This window comes from Abramis brama (assembly GCF_963993115.1).
Source record: "Abramis brama genome assembly, chromosome: 1".
Lineage (NCBI taxonomy): Eukaryota > Metazoa > Chordata > Actinopteri > Cypriniformes > Leuciscidae > Abramis > Abramis brama.
Window position 1 is genome coordinate 64,681,183 of NC_139963.1, and position 22,089 is coordinate 64,703,271.

The 22,089-nt window shown below is 35.7% G+C and overlaps 1 protein-coding gene across 3 annotated transcripts; it reads left to right on the forward strand.

Annotated features, from left to right (window-relative positions):
- Positions 1 to 1,167: 1,167 nt before the first annotated feature.
- Positions 1,168 to 19,020, forward strand: LOC311078376 (uncharacterized protein). Of its 3 annotated transcripts, none has more exons than XM_084107143.1 (5): positions 1,168 to 1,735; positions 6,408 to 6,634; positions 15,204 to 16,707; positions 17,845 to 17,941; positions 18,219 to 19,020. In XM_084107143.1, the coding sequence occupies exons 2-4, from the start codon at positions 6,577 to 6,579 to the stop codon at positions 17,912 to 17,914; spliced, it is 1,632 nt and encodes a 543-aa protein (XP_083963269.1). In that variant the 5' UTR covers positions 1,168 to 1,735; positions 6,408 to 6,576; the 3' UTR covers positions 17,915 to 17,941; positions 18,219 to 19,020. The 3 variants fall into 3 exon arrangements, with proteins under 3 accessions (XP_083963269.1, XP_083963268.1, XP_083963270.1); XM_084107142.1 differs by lacking the exon at positions 1,168 to 1,735 and adding an exon at positions 5,076 to 5,362; XM_084107144.1 differs by lacking the exon at positions 1,168 to 1,735 and adding an exon at positions 5,076 to 5,362 and having other exon boundaries at positions 17,848 to 17,941.
- Positions 19,021 to 22,089: the final 3,069 nt, after the last annotated feature.

The window sequence follows — 22,089 nt, forward strand, 5'->3', positions numbered from 1 at the left end:
GCTGGATCGTACGTCAACGGTGCCGCCATACTGCGGAGGGCAACTTTCCCATACCTCTCATAACGAGAATTGAGAAAAATGCCTATTTCGTGTGCTGCTTTGGGCTTTACAAATCGCCACACAATTAAAAACAGGTCTCAGGGAATTTCCTTTCACAAGCAAAACTGAAAATTTGTTCCTGGTTGTATTTCATTTACTATTTATATTTTCAGAGGAGAAAGGCCGCGAAATTTAAAAATACTACTGTTATTGTGTCACGAAATGTAGTTTTAAGAGTTTTTCAGTCGACAATGTAGTTGTTTAAAGCTCAAATCTGTGGTCTATTTATAAAGAGAGCGCCTTTTTAATAATGTTATCTGGCGGTTTCGGAGTTGTGAGAGCCAGCGATCACCGGGCACTCAGCGCTCATGTACCCCGCCGAGAACAGCCTTGCCTCGGCTATAGTGCTTCTGACGTTCGCCGCTGGATCTGATGTCTTTAGTCTAGTGAGAATAATTCGTCTTGTGTATATCTAACGGGCGATCTTTGGTTTCATTAATCTATTATTTGTTCCTTGGCAGATTGTTTTGGCTGAGGGCAAAGTGAAGTTTCATAACTTTATATATTTAGGCTATTTGACTTTAACGGTGTAGCCCGCTGTAAGTTTGACTGAATCGTTTACTTTATTTCTTGACTTGTATAGCTTCTTATACCTTTTAAAAACTGAAATTTAACAAAAAGAGACAGGGTTGCGTCATTTTATTTTATATAGCCTATGTAAGAATATTTTAAAATATATAAATTTACATTATTTATTATTGTTATTATAATAATATACCACTTGCGATTATCAATCTATTATAGTTATGCTGTTAAATTATTGTACTATTCATAGTAACTATTTAACTTATTTTTTATTGTCTATATTCTGTAATTTATATTTCATATTCTATTGCTATTATTATAGTATTATACATAAACTATATGCTATTATCAATATATTATTATTATATTAGTACATATGATATTATATAATTATACTTTTCATTACTATTTAATTTGCTGTATACTGTTTGTTTATTTTATTGACTAAACTATTTACTATTAGCCTACTTCTCACTTTATACTTCTGTTTTTATACAGAAAAACCGCAGCTCACCTGTTTACTTGCATTTGATTACAGCCAGAGCCCGTCTACGGAGAGCCTTGGCACTTCCTATTAGCCCCATTGTATAGATCTTGGTTGCAGTTCCATTAGAATTCCACTGGGGGTGATCGCGGGCGAGTGCAGACTGAATGGGAGTCTATGGGGCTAGACGGCTAAATGTGTCTCTTTCACCCGATTGCCGTTGAGAAATCTCAGATTTTATTGTAGGTTTTGCAAGTTCAACATGGGTTATAGGTCGAAAGTTGAATGAACGAGTACTTATTTCTTTTCGATTTCTTACAGGTTGAGTTGTTGTTGCCCATAACACGCTAGCATTCTGCTAATGACGTCAGCATTCTGACGTCATTGACATTTTAAAAGACTTTTTAAACCAAATAAGTGACTCTAAAAAATCTAACACCCAGCAATGTGTAATTTCTTTGCATCTCCTTTCGAATACAACATTCAAATTACAAGACAAAAAATTATATCCTGAGAAAAGTGGATTTTGAGGGTTTTTCGCCATAGACCTCCATTCATTCTGCACTCGCCTGCGAGCGCCCCCGCATGGACAGAGACGTGTTACTGCAGCCAGTCCAGAAACCGGAAGTAAGCAGAGAGTGCCAATCCTCTTCCTATTAGACATTCTCTGTTACAGCGCAGTCTTGCCCTCCGCAAAATGGCGGACGCGTTGACGTATCGCAGCAACGTTCCAAAGCGGCCAATAGACCCCTTCAATGTTTGTAAACATCGAACGTCTAGGTTGGGTGCGCGCGCAGCATGGGGTCAGAAAAATGGTGCGGCTAATAGACCGGCATATTGTGTCAAAGGTATGCACTGTTGCCATCACAGGAACGGGAACAGAACCATAATAAACTTGTTTGAGCTAATGGCGATTGTCTGCCTGATTAGAGTCCTGCACGGGTTCGGTTCAAATTTTGCTCAAACGGGTGAAAAATATCCAACTGTGTCGGGTCGGACACGGGGGAAACACGGGTCTAAACACGGGTTTAAAACAATCACATGCAAACGTAAAAATATATTCATATTTTTAGGAACACGTCTACAAAAATATGCCTGTATTTCAAGTTGATAAAAATATTCAAAATCCACATCAGTTTATTTGCCCACGCGCCACGCCCTCTCAGGATCTTTCACTTTTAAAAATGCATCATAACCGCGCGCGCGCGATCTGCTTGCAGTCGTCGAAATGGATGCTGAGGAGTTGAAGGATAGCTAGTGGAGATTTTAAAGTTGTCGACAGTCATCAAAAATCAAGTCCAGTGTGTGGGAGAAATTTGGAGTTATCTGAAGAAAATGTGAACGGCTTATTTGCTGCATGCATTTTCGTGTTGGATAGCCGCAAATGTGGAACTTCATCGCCAAGGAACCACGCAGATAACTGTGGTAACAAGCAAGCAGTTCTGTCGAACAGTATTTTTTCAAATTTAACACTGTTAAGTATGTGTATTTTTTTTTATATAATAAACGGGCAGACTGGGACAATGCTACGATCAAAGATGCTCGTGTTTGTAGTGTTATTGTGTTATTGTGTTATTGACAGTTATTGTGACAACAACGGTATAGTTAAGCCCTGGGGGCTGTTCCATAAAAGCCGCTTAGAAAAGCGGGGATTAAACTCCAAAACCGGACTTGAATGAGCCTAACAAATAAGTTGGGGCTAAAGTGGTTCCATAAAAGGTAATTGAAGTTCACGCAATCTCACTAATTTGATCCAGGTTTATCAAGTCTAGATAATTGCGTGTGCACGCGTTTTTGAAGCAGCCCTACAGGTCGATCGTGGATCAAATCGATCCACCATCAAACAGCCTATATTTTGTGCTGTTTTATGCGTTTGTGACATGTTTTTTTTTTCCCTCAGTGCAAAACTTACATTTTACAGTTATATTCTCCATCTGTAAATGTTAGAAAGTCGAGCAAATGTATCCATTTTACTGCTAATCTTCATATTGAACGAGCGCTGCTGCGAGCATGCGCGGCAAATAGGAGCGCAATAATTCTGACTAAAATATACATTTTGCTTGGAAAATTAATATGCGATATTTTATAACACTAGAAATATCTTCTAATTATAATAATTTATCTTTAGGATGTTGGATAAGTTGCAGTGAACTTCTAGCGAACAGAAGTACTTCAGTGAACAGAAGTAGCCTAATTCAGGGAATATTTTTTTTAAGAAACTAAATGTATAAAGATACAAAATATAGTTTTGGGTATAGGACCTATGCTACTTAATAAATATGATGTATATTTATTTAGAATGCTGAGAATTACAGCTTTTAATGCAATAATTTTTTGGATAAAGCAAGAATCCCCAGTTTTAAATGAGTGGTTAGATTTAGTTTCTAGAATGTACTTTTTATATATTATACATATAATATAATATAATATATTCTTAATGTACTTTACATTATAAAGAGGATAACATGAAATTAAGAGCAAATGTATACATTTTGAAAAGATATGTGCAACTCTAAAATCAAAGAATATTCCATAAAATAAAGTAATATATATTAGTCTACATTAACTACATTTTTATATAACCCTCCCTCCCTTTTATTTCTAGGCTAGTTATTTGTTATTTTATTTATTTGCTTATTTTATATTGAATATTTGATATTCAAATAATATTACTTGAATAACTATTAGGGATTATGTGTCATAATAAGATTTTGATATAAATATGTGAATGTTAATTTTTTATTAATATTTATTTATTGTTTTTTGTCTTTTCCCCCTTAAATCATATGTAAAAGTGTCTAACTATGTACTTCTTGGTTATTGTTCTAATCATGTGTGTTGGTGGGTATTATCACAAAAGAAAAAAAGTAGAAGGAAAAATAAGGAATATTTATTGGGGGAAAATATGATGTCTTTAAAGGAACTGTCAATTTGTATAATTGTGTTAAATGTGTATGAATTGAAAGACATAATAAAGTACATTTTATATATATATATATATATATATATATATATACTGTATATATATATATATATATATATATATATATATATATATATATATATATATATATATACTGTATATATATATATATGTATATATATATATATATATATATATATATATATGCTAAAATATTTGTTATTTGGACATTAGATGTGCCTTATTTAGAGTTTTAAACCTACAAGTGTATTTTTATGATATATTCAAATCTAGGCTAATATACTGTCAATTACTAAGCTCAGATTCATCTTAGTTAAAATTCATACTGTGCTTTTGTAATTATTTATTTTTAATTTTGTGATTTTAACTTCTGCTTTACAAAGCTTTTTTTAGATTGTGTTCTAATGTTCTTCTAATAATCATAAACATGTACTACAGCTGCCAAACAAACCAGAGAGAAATGTATTCATAAGTCTATATTGTCTAATTTATCATTGTAGCCTTATTTAAGTTGATTTTCTGTATACTGTGTATTTATGTTTGGACTAATAATGGTTAATAAAGTCCAATAATGGTATGAGAGAGTGTCAGTGGGAATATCATTGTGTTCTTGTCGGTCAGTGTTAGAGGATCTGTGTAACAACTGAGGCTTAGCCTGACAGTTAGCCTGCCCTGGACCAGGCTAGTTTCCCAGCATAAGTTGCCAGGGTAACTGAGTTTGAACTTTTTTAAGTTTGATTTATGAAACCGAATCTACCAAAAATAAGCCTGACTAACCGAAATAAGCCTGGCTTATACTCTAATCTTGGTTTATGGAACAGCCCCCTGGTAAGTAAACAAATGTTTTCTGTAAACTGTAGACTGGTTTAATAGTTAGGTGAAGTTCGATATCTGGCATTTATTGTGACCTGTGTCATGCTACTTAGCAGATAGCAGTATCTATCTGAACCATATAGACTGTAAAAAAAAAATAGATCTGAACAGATGTCGTCTATTTTTTTTTTTTTTTAAACGGATGAGATCCTGCAGGAACCCTGAAAAACTTGACTCCACAACTGGTGTGATTTTCACAGTCCACGACGCAACAAGTAGGCATTTTTTCTTGACGAGAAATTCTCTGGTTAACACGCAATTCAATGGGATGGAATGAACTTTCTGACCCCGACATGCGCACTGCGAACTTAGAATTTTCCTGTGACGTCGACCGTGAAGGGGTCTATAGGGCGTCTATGTATTTATTATGTCTATGGTCTACACTACCGGAATCCTACAAGAAGAAGAAGAAGAGTTTCAGCGTCGAGTCTTCTGAGGTGCATTTCGCGGTATTTCTCATATTTACACAACCATCACACACACTTTATAGAGTTTGATTAAGCGACAGGCTCATTTCTGTATTGTTTTCATCGATCACAGCGATACTTGTGTGTCTTTTCTGGCGTCTTCCTACTGAAATAAACATTTAGTGCAGCAGCAGCGAGCATGAGGAGAATATGTTGAGTTCATTCAGACCTGAGCGAGTTTGTGTTCGTTTGTGTGATTGTCTCGATGTTTGTGTGAGAACTGTTACTGAATGTCAAGTCAAGAGTTAAAGTTTGAGATCTGTGAGGGGAATTGGTGAGCTTATAATGAGTTTTTTTTAGGAACATTGTCAGTTTTGAATAACATTATTGCAATGATTGTAATTACTAAAAAATCTAAATATATTATATTGGCATTATACTGTTGTAGTTATTTGGATGAGGTGGTTAATTAAGTTTGGTTTGTTTTTATATATTTTTTTATGTTTTATTTGTGTCAGATGGTGAGAAGCAACAGTATTTTCTTTCAATAGAGCAGTTTTACAGGCTTTTATCATCTATCCTGACTCACATAATGTGTTTCTAACAGCAAACACTCAGAATAAAGTGAGATGATCTGCTGATGATCCTGAATGGCTTGTTGAATGAGTGTTGATAGTCTGAGGCTCATCAATATTAACAGATCTGCTGAAAACACTCTTTATTTCATGACAATAGTTCCTGTTTTCACCTCATTTATTATGCTGATGTCTTCAGATCTCCTGTAAATAGGCCTATACATTTAAAATGTGTTTATGGTTTTAACTTTTTTTACCATTATTTATATTTGGAAGAAATTAAATTATTTATAATCATTTCTTTATTTATAGATACCTCTATTTTAATGAAGAAGCAGAATAATGTTAGGATTAGCATTAAAAATAAATAATGAATTGGCATCAGTTACTGTACGATCAATAGATAGACAGACAGACAGACAGACAGACAGACATAAATGCTTAGAAGTGTAATTTATTATAAAAACAAACTCAGTAATTTATATTTTTGATTTTGACAGTGAAACTCCTCCCACTGCAATCACATCATCAGTGAAGCTCCTCCCACAGCATTTCTCCAATTCTAAAATGCTGTAAATTCCCATCAGCTACAAGTGAAGACGAGCATCAGAGCATCAGGAAGAGCTGAAATCTGCAAAGACTGAGTTTATTAAAGAGGACAGTGAGAACATGAGTGATCCAGAACCCTGCAGAATGAAACACACTGAAGATCCTGAAGAACAAAGAGGTTGGTGTTTATTCTTCATTCATTCATGATGCTGAAGAACATTCATGTTAGAAACATTCAAGCACTTCATCACAGATAAACAGTTCAACTATGAAACGGTACAGAATGTTTTTGTTTGTTTTCAACAAATGGTCAGTAAAGGGAGGTTTAAGAAATTTGTATATTGATTGTCAACATCAGATCAATCGAAATACTACTTTATATTTTATTTGATATTTATTTTATAGCCTATCTGGTTCTCAATTTGCAACAACATTACCAGAATTTTAGTCATTTTCAACATAGTTTACACTTTTTTTCTTTAGGAATAATCAGTTAACACCAAGTTACCGATAAAATTGTATTTGTCAAATATCATATAAGTTATTCATAGTTATAGAGATTCTTCTTACAGTAACTTTGGTAACAGGGTTGTTGAATGTGATCTACACTGTGGAGTGTGTGTAAAAACTTACACAATGGATTAAGATTATTTACTTGTCCTCCTAGTTGCTACAGAAAGACCCCAGATGATGTCACTTCCTGAGTGTCACAGTTTTAAGTAGGGTTGCAGAATATATTGAATATATCAAAATATCGCAAAGTAGGGCTGAACGATTTTGGAAAATAATCTAATTGCGATATTTTATTTATTTTTTTAAACCAATATTGCGATTGCGATTTAATATGCGATTACTTTTTAAAGCCACAATATGTAACTTTTTTGCTATGTTATCTATGTTATATATTTTTTTTAGTTGTGTACTTACATTATCCCGACTGTTTCCAACAACTTTCAAACCAGGAGAAATTTGTAATTTAATTCGAAGACATGTCCCATTTCTTTATTTCCGTTTTGTCGCAGTCAATGGCGTCATATCCGCGTTGTCCCTGGTAGAGCCCGACCGATTTATCGGAAGGCCGATATTATCGGCCGATATTAGGCATTTTCCAAACTATCGGTATCGGCATTTATAATGGCGATAAATGAATATTTCAAAAATAAAATAAAAACGGACGAAACACCCTTCAACCATGTCATGAGGGTTGGCGTTGTATAGTTTGTCCACCAGAGGGCACTCTACACCGTCCCTGTTGGCAACACTCATGTATAACGCACCACACATCCTGCAACCTGCTGATCCAGCCAGAGTCGGGCAGAGAGAACCAGTTATCCGCAAGTGAGATCTCCACAACGAACTTAGGCTGCGTCTCATTTCTCTGTCTTACCCCTTCCCCTCGGTTTTGCGCGTTCATGTGAGGGGAAGTGGTGTCCCAATTCTCATTTTGACTAAGGGCTAGGGCCAAGGCGTAGGGCTACATAGCCCTTGAAACGAAGTTTGCGGAGGACCACACTTGAAAGAGAGGGGTAGGAATTTCTCAGAAGTGAGTCGCACAAATGTAAGTATTTTCAGCAGTTTAATGACACTCGTGTTTTATGATACTTTTAATAAAATGTTCAAGCGGTTTTAATTGTAATGTTTTTGTTTTGAATCGCTAGTTAACCGCTAGCTAGCAGCTATGCGCTATTTGCCGTTTGCTAATGTTTTGCTTAGCTATGGTGTCGCCGGCGCCGTCGTTAAATACAATGAAACAATGTCTTTGACTGATGGCACACAAGAGTGCAAAGATAAAGAGAGACCAGACAATCGATATCACAACCCGAGACGACGGCATCTTCGTTTGTTTATGTTAACGCGTATCGCCTCTGTGTTGACGTAGCAGTTAGCTAGCGGAAAGGGAAGATGACGCAAACGGTAATCGAGTGGTGTCTCATTTCTTAGAGAAATGTTCTTCCCCCTACCCCCCTTCACTCGGTATCGAGGGTAATGATTACTGTATTTATAACTAGCATATCTCTAGTTACAGTCCCTGCATTGTAAAATGTAAGTTGCGAGGAGTGAACATTTTAGACAGAGAAAAAGTATCAAACGTAGCTTGTGCATAAAAGTTAGCTTTTCTTTTACACGTGTGTGAAATCCAATGACGCCAAGTGTGCGTTGCAGACTGTCGTTCAGCCGCAGCATTAACGAGTCACATAATGGATTTAGATCGCTAAATAGTAGGTTTTAGAAGGCAGGCAGCAACTGATGATGATTGAAAATGGTTTGATGTAGCTTGATGGAAAGAATTTAAAAAGTGCAGGTAAAGGGATAAGCAAGCTGACATTGTAATTATAAGGTAGCTTATAAGGCAATGTAGGGAGTGGGACTAATTATTACACATGCACACAAACATTTAGGAGTGACCTTTATCTTGTTTAATGATAATATAAATGATGATGATAGAACTTAACAGAATTTGTCTCCAGTCCTATTCAAAGTTATATTTATGAAGCTTACCAAGTCTTTTAAAACTGGTAACTTTGAACAAAAACACAAAAACAACAACAACCAAATCAAAGGACTTTACGTTTCATATCTTAAGTTTGTATTTTTAGACATTTTATTTATCAGAACTTTAATATATTTTGATGTTACTCTGTTCTGTTGTGACAATAAAAGAAACAAGTTTCTTTTTAAAATGCATTATCATATTATTTTAGTTAAAACTCATAAATAACTACAAATAACTAATGTTAGGGAAATCTGTTAATGTTTTGTTGCGCGTTTCTGAAATAATATTAAAAAAAAAAATATCGGCCGATATATCGGATTTTAAAACCAACAAATATTTGTATCGGTATCGGCCTTCAAAATCCTTTATCGGTCGGGCTCTAGTCCCTGGTTTCCGCTCGTGCTGCCATGGTAACCAGAGCTATGAACCAGAGCCCTCTGATAGTAACCAAGGCGACAGACGTGGACCACTGTGTAGTTCGCAATGTCTATCTGCACGCTGTTGTTGTTTCGTTCAAACATTATGGACCATGGCAAGCAGACTTTGGATAAAAAAGGAGAACTAAAATGAGAATCAATATCAGCGCGGTGTTTTCGAAATGCCTAGAGCTCCACGTCCGAGACTTCGACCGCTCCTACATGTACTTTATTAAACAGGTGAGCACATTTACATAAAACTAATCAATGTTATATAGTTCAACAATGATAAAATGTTAGAATATGATCTGTATGTTATTCTAATATTGAGCTAGCTTACTGCTAGTCTCATACAGACAAACTAACACATACATTTCAACACATTCAAATGCAGTTTAGTGTGCTAATGTAATGTTAGACTGGGTGAAACAGCGCTGCGTTACCTCACAAGTTTAATTTGTCTAATAAACTGACCTGTGAGTTGTAATTCTGCACTTGCGTGTAGTTCGGTAGAATGAAATGTCCATATTCCTTTTATATCCGCGGGACTCGCGTCGCGTGTGGAGCTGATAGCTGTCTCTTAGCAATCCCGAACTGCTTCATATCACAGTCATGATAAAAGCATCGATGTATTTACTCATCCATAAACATTATTAGATCGGCCGGCTTGACGTTGACGACAAGATGCATAATTCTTAGCAAATTTTGCGTCATCAAACTACGCCTTTGTTATTGTAAAGAGGTTAGCGACCCCTAGCGGCGAAAAAATTACATATTGTATGTTTAAGTTCTTTATCTTCTGTATTATTCGACAAAGACAAACAATAAATCATTGTATAGTAGGGATGGGAATCTTTGTTGTGGAAATAATTCTATTCGAAAAGTGAGGAGGAAGGAGCCAAGTCGAACCTTTGAAAAGTCAAAGTATCAAAAAGTTTATTTCTTGCAAGAAATTGGCATTCACATTAGGGCTGAAACGATTCATCGAGTTACTCGATTTACTCGATTACAAAAATTCCTTGAGGCAAAAACTCTGCCTCGAAGCCTCGTTAAATTCCTATGACGCGCAGGGATCTGATTTCACACGGACCGTTGTTCAATGTTCAGGAAGCACACCATAGCGCGTGATACATTTTGAATTTAGTTGGCGCGACGGTGGAGAGTCTGATGTCCATAAACGGCAGAGAATGTCTAAAGTTTGGGATCGCTTCCTTTCAGCGTCGCTGAAACAAGGTAACGATTCTGTCCCCCGCATTTATTTTGACCCAGCGCCAATATTTCCGCCCGTGCCTAAGCCTATACATTGATGTTCACTGATTTTAATCCCATACTGTATTTGTAGTGATGCCGTGATGCGGTTTGACTAGATATGATGTTTAGCTTTGATGTTTTTAAGTAGTAAACGTATTCACGTTCAATTGCAAGAGAGTATAGCCAAAAAAAACAACCTTCACACACACACACACACACACACACACACACACACGCACCCTCGTCTCTCTCACGCGCCAGTCAGGCCAATTGCGGCAATGCATATGCTTAAACTTTTATGTAGCCACGCAACAATAATTTCAGCATGCATTCACTGTATACACCGAGACGTGATGGAGGAACAAATATTGTATTGCAGTCTTTGCGAGACCTTGTTTAGTCTATGTCACGTCTGCCAAATAGTTACAGACAACAACAAAAAATGAAACTCCCCAGCCTGCTTCTCCAAATCCACTCGTACTTTTGGGGAAGACATAATCAGCTACCAAAGTAATTGAGCATAGAACATTTTCAATTAACAAAAATATATAATACTACAAAACGTGCTAATATACTTAAACTAGCCTAAGTGAAAAACAAAATGCGGTTATTTTTCTATTTAACAAAATGCATATTTGCAATAAAACATTCCCCTTTTCAAAGCTACACTTATTTTTTTTTATAAATTGTATACATTGTGTACCTGTTGGGCTTGATATTTTATATTCATTTCATTTATTTTTGCTCTCCGGTGGGTAATTTGCAGAAGGTGCAATCCTTTTTTTGTAATGTTGTATTAAGAAGACAAAACTAAGGCCAAATGGCCTTTACTATTTAAGTTTGTATTCATAGTTTTACATGTTAGACATGTTTTACAGTAAGTTGACTTAACTGTATTGTTATATAATTGTTGGCACTGGCACTTATAAACACTAAATGGGTCAAGATTGCAATAGGCTTAGTTTTGGAGCCAAATGTTGGAGTTGGAATAAATACCTAATTTTCGTTATGCATTATTTGTTTTGGTTGTTTAAAAACACACAAAAAATTTGTATCCGATTACTCGATTAATCGATCGATTAAGTGCTAGATTAATCGATTACAAAAAGAATCGATAGCTGCAGCCCTAATTCACATACAGAGAGCATCTGATATGGGAAGGCAAGAAGTTAGTTCCCCTTGCCAAGGTTATATACCCTTAACACATCCTGGTCTGTCTCAAAAGATCGCCTTGTTTACCTTAAAAGGAAACGTCTTTGTTCAAGATCTCTTGTCTAACATAAATTTCATCTAGACAGAACAATACCATGTCTGCAAAAAGTTTCCTGTTTTTAGAAGCTGCTCGAATTCACACATTTTGCCTATCTCTCGTTCGATCAAAGCTGCGCACATATTTTTCACACTTGAAGTACACAATAGGTCACTTGGAGTACACATAGTCTCTTTGCTACTTAGACTATAACCCAGAACATTTTGTTCCTGCAAGCTTATCTTAACTTATGCATTTCTAAAAGCTTGGTTACATATCTTTAATAATGTGCTTTAGCTTATATGATTATATTTATTTAAATGCTTATGAGTAAAAATAATGTTCACATTAATAAAAGTTGTACACACCTAGAAGTAAAAACACATCTAAAAGTAAAAACACATCTAAATGTAAAATTTCCATTACAATCTTTAGGCATCTAGTGATATACTTTTTTTCTTAATTTTTATAATAACACTTAAAATCATTATTTAATCACATGTGTCATTATACGCATTTTTAAAAATAATTATTAAATTAACATGTTACATGTTAAGAATTTTAAATAGGCTATATAAACTAATATAGCTTTAAAATACAAAACAAAGAGGAACAAAAGCAAAAAAACATTACAAGCAATTAAGGGTGTCACGATTTCGATTTTAAATTGAAATCGATCGAAATTAATGCTCAATCTCGATTAGCGAATCAAAAAATGGAGTCGTCGATGCTGCCACGGCCCATATGTCACATCACCTCGGCTTGCCTGTAATAGGTAAAACTTCTTTTCTCGAGAATATTGAAGCCTATATTTTAAAACGCATTGCAGCTGCACAGCGAGAGCATCATAGCTCGTCTGAGCGAGCTGGCTGTGCTGCGGCAACTGCACAAACCTATGGCGAGTTAGCAGTGGCGTGCGGTTCAATGAGAGCACTTGGCGCCCTGCCAACCTCGAGCGCGACAATTTGGATAAAATTGCTGTATAAATTCAGAGAAAACTCGCCAAAGGACTTTAGGTTTAAATCGACTCAAGCGAAGTACCTGATATGAGCGAAATAGCACGGCAAGGCAACGCAGTACTCGTTCCCTTATCTCTAAGGGAACCGAGGTTACGCAAGTAACCAAGTACGTTCCCTTACGAGAACGTTCTCTCCTACTGCGTTGCAAACGCTGTGGGAACCCAATTTAAAACGCCGTGCTATTCGCCTGTGACTGCTCTGAGGAGTCCAGGGAGCCCCGGGACTATGATAGGTAATAGGTTATATTGTTTTAGTTTCCAATTGACTGAAGATATAAGTTATTGTTACATTATGTTGTTAATAAACATTTTAAATTTGACAATGTAGTGTGTGGTACATTGCGAACAAAGGTCAGATATTGTTATATTGCATAAAAGTCTAAAAATGGCATAGCTTGTGCTTTCAATTTTTTTTTTTTTTAATCGAGAATCGAATCGAAACCGTGACATTAGAATCGAAAATGTAATCGAATCGAGGATTTGGAGAATCGTGACACCCTTACAAGCAATAAACAAAGAGTGCTATCAGTATTTAAAAGTAGGCTGTCTGAACGCTTTCCATTGATCTTCTTTCCATCTTCGTGAACGCGTGTCGACCGCTACCGGAAGCCAGTTATTTTCATTTATAAAGTTTTAAATATGTATATTTTTACGACAAAACCGCACGGATTACCCTCATAAGGCCTTCGTTTATCCCCCTGGAGCCGGATGGATTACTTTTGTGAAGGATGCATGCACATTTTTGGGACTTGAAGGAGGTGGACCCCATAACTTGACATTATAACCACTGAAAGATCTAAGACATTTTCTAAAATAACTGAAAATGTGTTCGTCTAAAAAAAGATTGATACATCTCGAACGGCTTGAGGGTGAGTAAATCATGGGTTTAATATCATTTTTGGCCGAACTATCCCTTTAATCGTTCAGCCCTATCGCAGAGCTATATATCACAATATGCGTATCGAAACGGCTTGCAATAACTGAATAACTTTTGTAGCTTTAATAAGAATCAGAATTAATAAGACGTGTTTTATTTTTACATTTGATTATTCAGCTTCTGTTGTTAAATAACCCTAATGTAGGATAAGCTGAAACCATTGTTAGGGGTTAACAGTTTAGGACCCAAGGACCAGGTGTTTGAAAGAAGACCTGGAGTCAGAATTATAATAAATTAAAGAAAAGTTTTATTGAAGATAGTTTGCAGTTTCATCAGCAGAAGTCAACACACACACACACACACACACACACACACACACACACACACACACACACAGCAGTTATACCATTTCCAAGGTCTAAGCTACATCATTGCTTACAGGTTGAATGATTCTGATTGGTTAAGAAATAGATAAACATAGTAATTTTCCACACATATACAGATAGAGAGAAGCATATCTCCATCGATTATGCGGCTGAAACTCAGACCCTGAAGTTAGGCACATCGTGACCTTCCAAGTCGCAGATTTGGGTTGCTGGGTGCCAACATGTCCCGGACAACAACTCCAACAATGCCAGTGGTTCCTGTAACCAAGAAGACTAACACACACACACACACACACCGACACACAGCTTTTCCAAGGTTGGATTTGGCCAGGCTCTAACTATAAACAGGAGTCTCCTCTCAAAACATCAAGATAACAAGTTCTTTCTCTCAGGATAGGAAACTTTAGTCTAACTGTAAAGTAAGACTTTAACTGAGAAATGGTCCCTTAATATATATACGGATTCCAACACCCCCCCCACAGCTTTTTTACAAACACAAGCTCAACATATAACAAAAAATAATAATAATAATTAAAAAATAAACAATCCACTCCACTTGAATGCTGAACGTTTGTGTTATTTCTCACAGGGTAATTCACTTGAGCTTGTGTTTCTGGTGTCCCACTTTCACATGCGCATGAATGAAAGTCAGTGCAAGGAAAAGTCTAGTGTGAACGGCCATTAATAATTCAAACGTTTTAGTAAAATAAATATCAGTCTCAAAGTTGGTGACAAAATATGGCAGTATTGTATATTTTTATGTTAGTATGTCAGATAATTGTCATTGATCAAATATATTTAATAATGTTTTCTAAAGAAACATGGGATTTGTGCCTATAATGTTTTAAAAATAATTAGAAGATAAGTTTTCCTCATTCATGGAAAATTTCAAGGGCATATAATCAATTTATAAAAAGGCATTAAATTATCATAATATTTTATAACCGTTGTCAACTTTCTGCTATCTACACTTTCATGTCCTTTCACTTTATATTTCTCTTTTAATTATGTTAATGTACTGAAAATGAAATTTAATATTTTTTTCTTTCATGTCAGACCTGATGGAAGAGAGCGAGGAGAGTGAAGAACTGAGTGAAGTGAAGGAGGAACATCATGTCAAACCTGGAGAAAAACCTCTGAGTCGCTCAAAGACTAAAAAGACATTTTTAAAGAAAAGAAGAGCCAAGAAATCTTTCACCTGCATTCAGTGTGGAAAGAGTTTATCAAGCAAACAAAGTTTTGAGCTTCACATGAGGATTCACACCGGAGATAAACCGTTCACATGTGATCAATGTGGAAAGAGTTTCACAATTAAACATAATCTTGATGTTCACATGAGAGTTCACACTGGAGAGAAGCCATTTAAGTGTGATCAATGTGGGAAAGATTTCAGTCAATCTTCACACCATAAAAGTCACATGAGGATCCACACTGGAGAGAAGCCATTCATGTGTGATCAGTGTGAAAAGAGATTCTCAGACAAACAAAGTCTTAAGATTCACATGAGGATCCACACCGGAGAGAAGCCGTACACATGTGATCAATGCGGCAAAACATTTATCTGTGCATCACACCTGAAGACACACCTGACAGTTCATATGAAGGAGAAGCCGCATTCATGTTCTGTGTGTGGAAAGAGTTTTTCACTGCTGCAAACTTTACATGACCATCAGAAAATACACACTGGTGTGAGAGAGTACATGTGCTTTGAGTGTGAGAAGACTTTTACTAGAGCGGACAGTTTAAAACAGCACCAGAGAATTCACACTGGAGAAAAACCTTACAAGTGTTCACACTGTGACAAGAGATTCAGTCAGTCATCAACTTTGAAAACACATGAGAGGATCCACACTGGAGAAAAACCTTACAAGTGTTCACACTGTGACAAGAGATTCAATCAGTCGGCAGATAAAAAAACACACGAGAGGATCCACACTGGGGAGAAGCCGTTCCCTTGTGATCAATGTGGGAAGAGTTTCTCAAACAAAAACAATCTTAATGGTCACATGAGGATCCACACTGGAGAGAAGCCATTCATGTGTGATCAGTGTGAAAAGAGATTCTCAAACAAACAACATCTTGAGCGCCACATGAGAGTTCACACCGGAGAGAAGCCGTACACATGTGATCAATGCGGCAAAACATTTGTCTGTGCATCAAACCTGAAGTCACACCTGACAGTTCATACAAAGGAGAAGCCGCATTCATGTTCTGTGTGTGGAAAGAGTTTTTCACAGCTGCAACATTTATACACACATGAGAAAATCCACACTGGTGTGAGAGAGTACATGTGCTTTGAGTGTGAGAAGACTTTTACTAGAGTGGACAGTTTAAAACTGCACGAGAGGATCCACACTGGAGAAAAACCTTACAAGTGTTCACACTGTGACAAGAGATTCAGTTATTCATCAAATCTGAAAAAACATGAGAGGATCCACACTGGAGAGAAGCCGCACACGTGTGATCAGTGTGGAAAGAGTTTCTCTGTTAAAATTCGCCTGAAGCGACACATGAGGATCCATGCAGTGGAGAAACCACATCACCACAGTCAGAGATCAAGGTAGGGCTGCACGATATTGACCAAATGTGATATTGTGATATCGATGTTAATTTTGATATTTTTAAACATGTAAAAGTTATAGGAAAACGCATGAAAATAGATTCATAACAAATAAACACAAGGTTTATTTCAACTGATAGTCATATTGGACTGGTACAACATGAATAAATACATAATAACCATGTCTACAGAACAGGACATGTTTTACTGGTTGTATGTACACTACAGTATAAAAACTATAAATAAAGAGCAAGTCTACAGAACAGGACATGTTAGAAACAATCAAAATAAAACAAAAAAAAAAACAAGTAAAAAGAAAATGTCATGAGAAACAGAGCCCATCAACAACCGTGTAACCTTTAGAAGGCAATTAAAGGGATATTTCACCCAAAAAGGAAAATTAGCCCATGATTTACTCACCCAACACTTCCCCTTAGCAAACCAACATATTTATTTAAAAATGTATTATAAACAGTAGATGGCGGCAGAGGACCGCTTATTGACTTATAAGCCATTTCCACTCCATAATAGTTTTTTCTAGGGCTGCCACTAACGACTATTTTTGTATCGATTAATCTATTGACTAATTTAGTAAAAAAATGTATTCAAACATAAAATAAAAATAAAATAACTAAATATTAGTAATAACAATAATAAGTCTGAGAAAGTCAGCATGTTCTGAATGTCAATATATCCACATGTTCTGGGCTTCTGTTCAGCACAGCTAGATGAAAAAAATAAACAGGACTTCAGTAGTGAAACGCCAAATGAAATCCAAATTTCTATGAAATCCTTTTTTAAAGCAAAAGTAAAGTAGGGCTGCAGCTATCGATTATTTTAGTAATTGAGTATTTTGCCAATTATTCCACCGATAAATCGAGTAATCAACAAAAATGTGGTAATAAAGATAGATCCAAGTAAAACAACAGCCATTAAAATACAAATATATAATAAAAATCAATAATTGGTTAAAATAAAGTATCAAAGTAAGTCATAATTTGGGTTTTATTGAACAACACTGTTAGGTTACATGATCAAGGTCACTATTTTTTTAACATGTGATTAGCCTTAGTACTTGAAATATTGATTATTCCTCTCTCATCATGTCTGTAAGAAATGAAACTTGTTTGTTTTCAGCAGAACTTCCAGAAAGCATCTGGAAGGAGAGGACCGAGAGAACGCCAGTGATCCAGAACCTGCAGAATGAAACATCATGATACTGAAGAGCAAAGAGGTTGGTGTTTATTCTTGATTCCTCATTCATTCTTCATGATGAAGAACATGCTGATGCTCACCAGATTTACATTGTTTCATGACCAAACTAGTGTTTTAAAACACAAATCATCTTCATGACATTAAAATAGATCATAATCGTGCACCGCCGTTGTCCACCAGATTTGATGAGATTAAAATGACTATTGAACTCATCAGTGATCTTGACTTTGAACTTCACTTTTCATTTCACGTTTGTCTCTCATTTGAAATCTCACTTGATTTAATGTTTCTTTTAGACCTGATGGACGTGAACGAGAAAGGAAAAACAGAAGCCTAAAAAACTCTTCACATGTAAATGAAGTCTGAAGATTCACATGAGGATCCACAGCGGAGAGAAACTTTACACACGTGATCAATGCGGGAAGAGTTTCACTCGGGCCTTCGTTCTGAAATCACTTCTGCCTTCTCATTCAGAAGAAGAGCACCAGAAATATTACACCGGAAAAACACTTTCATATTCAGGAGCTGAAGAAGAGGCTGTAACACTTTTAACAGAGACATGAATCTGATATTAATTGTAACTTGTTCATTGTTTGAGATCTGTCTCATTAGTTTTAATTTTTATACATTTTTGTACTTTAAGTAATGATTGATTAAACTCATTATAATTTTATCAACAGCTTGCTGTTATTTTCCAATTTTATTGTCTGCTGATTCTTCTTGCTTCAGGAATAACTCCATATTTTTCCGTTCTGAAAGCCAAGTATTACGTTTGTTTCTGGGGCTTCACAGCAAACACAGAACGTTCCCCTAACATTGGTATTTGGTTCCTGTTTGGTTATTGTTTTGGGAACTAAATATTATTGTTCTAGGATTGCTCTTTTTATTTTTTTGCAACAATAAAATAATGTTCCCAAAACATTGCAAGATAGTTATTTTTAACAACATAGAAATGTTTTATATTAACATAGAAATAGTTACCAAATATAGAACTGTCCTCAATGGTTATTGTTTATATAAATATGTAAACTAACTTTCCAATTAAAACGCTGCAGATGTTTTTTTGTGTAATGACCTGTACAGAGCTCTGAAACTAGTTTATGCAGCATTTAATAAAAAAGTAGCTATTAGATTAATCAAAACACATTATATTGTGAATGTGAAAAGCGCAGAAATCATAAATTCTTGGGTTTGTATATATCTTCATTTACTACTTCATATCTTCATTTATCTGCACACACTTCTCCAACACGCGTCCAAAATAAGAAGGAAAATGTCATCTGAACAAGTACAGTAAGTAACGTCAGCCACTTTTGTTCTGATCAACTGGTGATTAAATCTAACAATCGCAAAGTTAGCTCAGATCACGTCAAACCGTGCAAATTGTCATTTTTATACTTTGTTCTCAAATTGTTATTGTTATCAACACTACGTGACTGTATGTATTTAAGGCTATATATGATCGGCCACCTGCAGCATCCTCACACACAGAATAGCCTACTAGCCGAGACTCCTCTTTTATGTATTCAGACGTAACGTAATGATGCAGAGACGAACCGCGGCAAGCTCATATTTGCTGTGGAAACCCACCAGTACCACTCAAATTAGAACCCGTTAAAAGCTTACCGCTGTGAATCAGGCTATGGTAAGGAGATGAAAATGTTGTAGAGGTGGGTCTAAAATACAATTTTCACCTGAGATTCAGACCTAGATAGCGACCTAGTGCTACCAGATGTGGGCCGGATCTGGGCCGACACTATGTTGCTGTCTGTGGAGCCAAATTACTAGGGGGACAAAATTACTTAAGGAAGATGGCAGCATCATTATTTATTTTTACACAGAGATTGGTTGGTCTGTTAGTAAAATCTGTTGTCTTTAGCAGTCTTTGTTGCATAATGAACAAATGGAGACAGTTGTTTCCAAAAAATGGGGAGAAGCACTTTTTATGTTAGACCGACAAAACGACAAATAAAAATACATTTATAATGGGTAACAGACATTGTTGGATTATGTTATGATGCATTAATTCTGGATTATGTTATGATTCATTAATTCTGGATGTACTGGCGGTCGTTTTATATATATGTATATGTGTGTATGCAATGTATTTTTCCTCTCGAGAAATGCCTTAGATAGGCATGGGTCATGTGCACTTTTGGTACTGGAGTATCGCGGGGGTTTCTGAGTTAGTGATCTCATGTGTTGCATATAATAAAGTGGAGAAGAGTTCAAACGGCTATTGTTTATTGTTCTCTCATTTCTGAGTGTTAGGCGAACCCTGTATGAACGCTCGGCCACAAATGCTTTTTCCTCAGCGTCCGTCTGTCTGCTGGCAGATGACCATTAGAGAGTGTTAAATTTGGCAAGTTTAAAAACTACAATATGCAATTAGAAAAAGAAATCAAATAAAAGCTGCCTTGCAAATGGCCCGTAACTAGACAGAGGCCAGAAAAACCCGGTGCTTGAGCACTACCTAATCAAACAAAAGGCAGATTAGGTAACCTAGGTCAAACTTTATTACATTCATTAATCAGGTATGATTGAAGTGAATTCAATCCTAGAAATAACCAGAGCAGATGTGAAATGTAGAAAATATTTTTTTTTCTTGGAAAGTGCCTTGTTTTGTAAGGTTGTGATGATCTCAGTAGATCAGATGGAGTTTAGCAGCTTGTTTCACCACAGAGGAACGGAGGGAGTAAAGGGTCTGGAAATCAGCTTTAATCCTCATTGTGAAGAAACAAAGTGCCGCTCATTCACATAATGTAGAGTATTGATTTAGCGAATCAGGATCATCAGATCCCTGTGGGAAACAGATTCAAATGTTTGTTATATGTCATTTAAATGTTGGATAATACTTTACTTAAAGCCTTTATAATGCACCTTTAATGAATTGTATGGTCTCATGATTAATTGTAACCACAGTTATAATATAATACTTATGTATTTCGGATGTAACTAGGAATCTGCAAATATTATAAATGTTATAATTTATCGTAACTTTGGTTACGATTATTTAATAAAAAGATAATACATTGTAACATATATTACGAATACCTTTATAATGCATTATACATAAAGGCTTTTAGTAAAGCCATTATCTTTTCATTTTAAACCATAGTCTTTTCAAGAGCCGGCTGTAACTTAGACATGATGTAATTAAATGTATTAAATTCATTCACAAATGTTAAAATGTAAATCTTTACCTTCCAAATTAGAAACATTACAACAATCTAAAATATTTGATGCTAGGAGCATTTCTAAGGTTATTTTTAGTTTAAATGCTGAATTCGCTTAACCTTTGTTATCCAGACTTTCTCTTAAATCTGTAAAAGCAGTCTTCATCTTTAGCCACCGTACGTGAGGACAGTATCTATATGCAGAAGAGACTTTAGCCGCTTTTGGTTACACTTTATTTTTAGGGTGTCATTGTTACAGTGTAATTCTATATTTAAGTACTGCGTGATATTAAGCAACTAAATGTACTTACTATAGGGTTAGGGTAGGATTAGGGTTTGGTTGAGGGTTAGTTTCATGTAATTATGCATCATTTACTGTTATTACTATGGTAAGTACATGTAACATATGCAACAAGGACACTGTAAAATAAAGTGAGATGATCTGCTGATTATCCTGAATGGCTTGTTGAATGAGTGTTGATAGTCTGAGGCTCATCAATATTAACAGATCTGCTGAAAACACTCTTTATTTCATGACAATAGTTCCCGTTTTCACCTAATTTATTATGCTGATGTCTCCAGATCTCCTGAAAATTGACACTTAAAGCCCATTTCACTGGTGTCAGCAGACTGAGGGGATTTGATGATTACAAATATGTACATTTATTTCTGTGTTTAAGCTTTCAACTGTTTTTCTTACCATTATTTATATTTGGAAGGATTTTCATTATTTTATTTTCTAAATTTTAAATATGGCTATATTTAAACGAAGAAGCAGAATAATGTTAGGGTGAACAATACAATGGATTTGTGAATTAGCACCAGTTACTTTACAATAGACAGACAGACATAAATTCGTAGATGTGTCAATTAGTATAAAAAAAAAACTCATTAAATGATATATTTTTGATTTTGGCAGATCAGCTCCTCCCACAGCAGTCACATAATCAGTGAAGCTCCTCCCACTGTAATTCATCATCAGTGAAGCTCC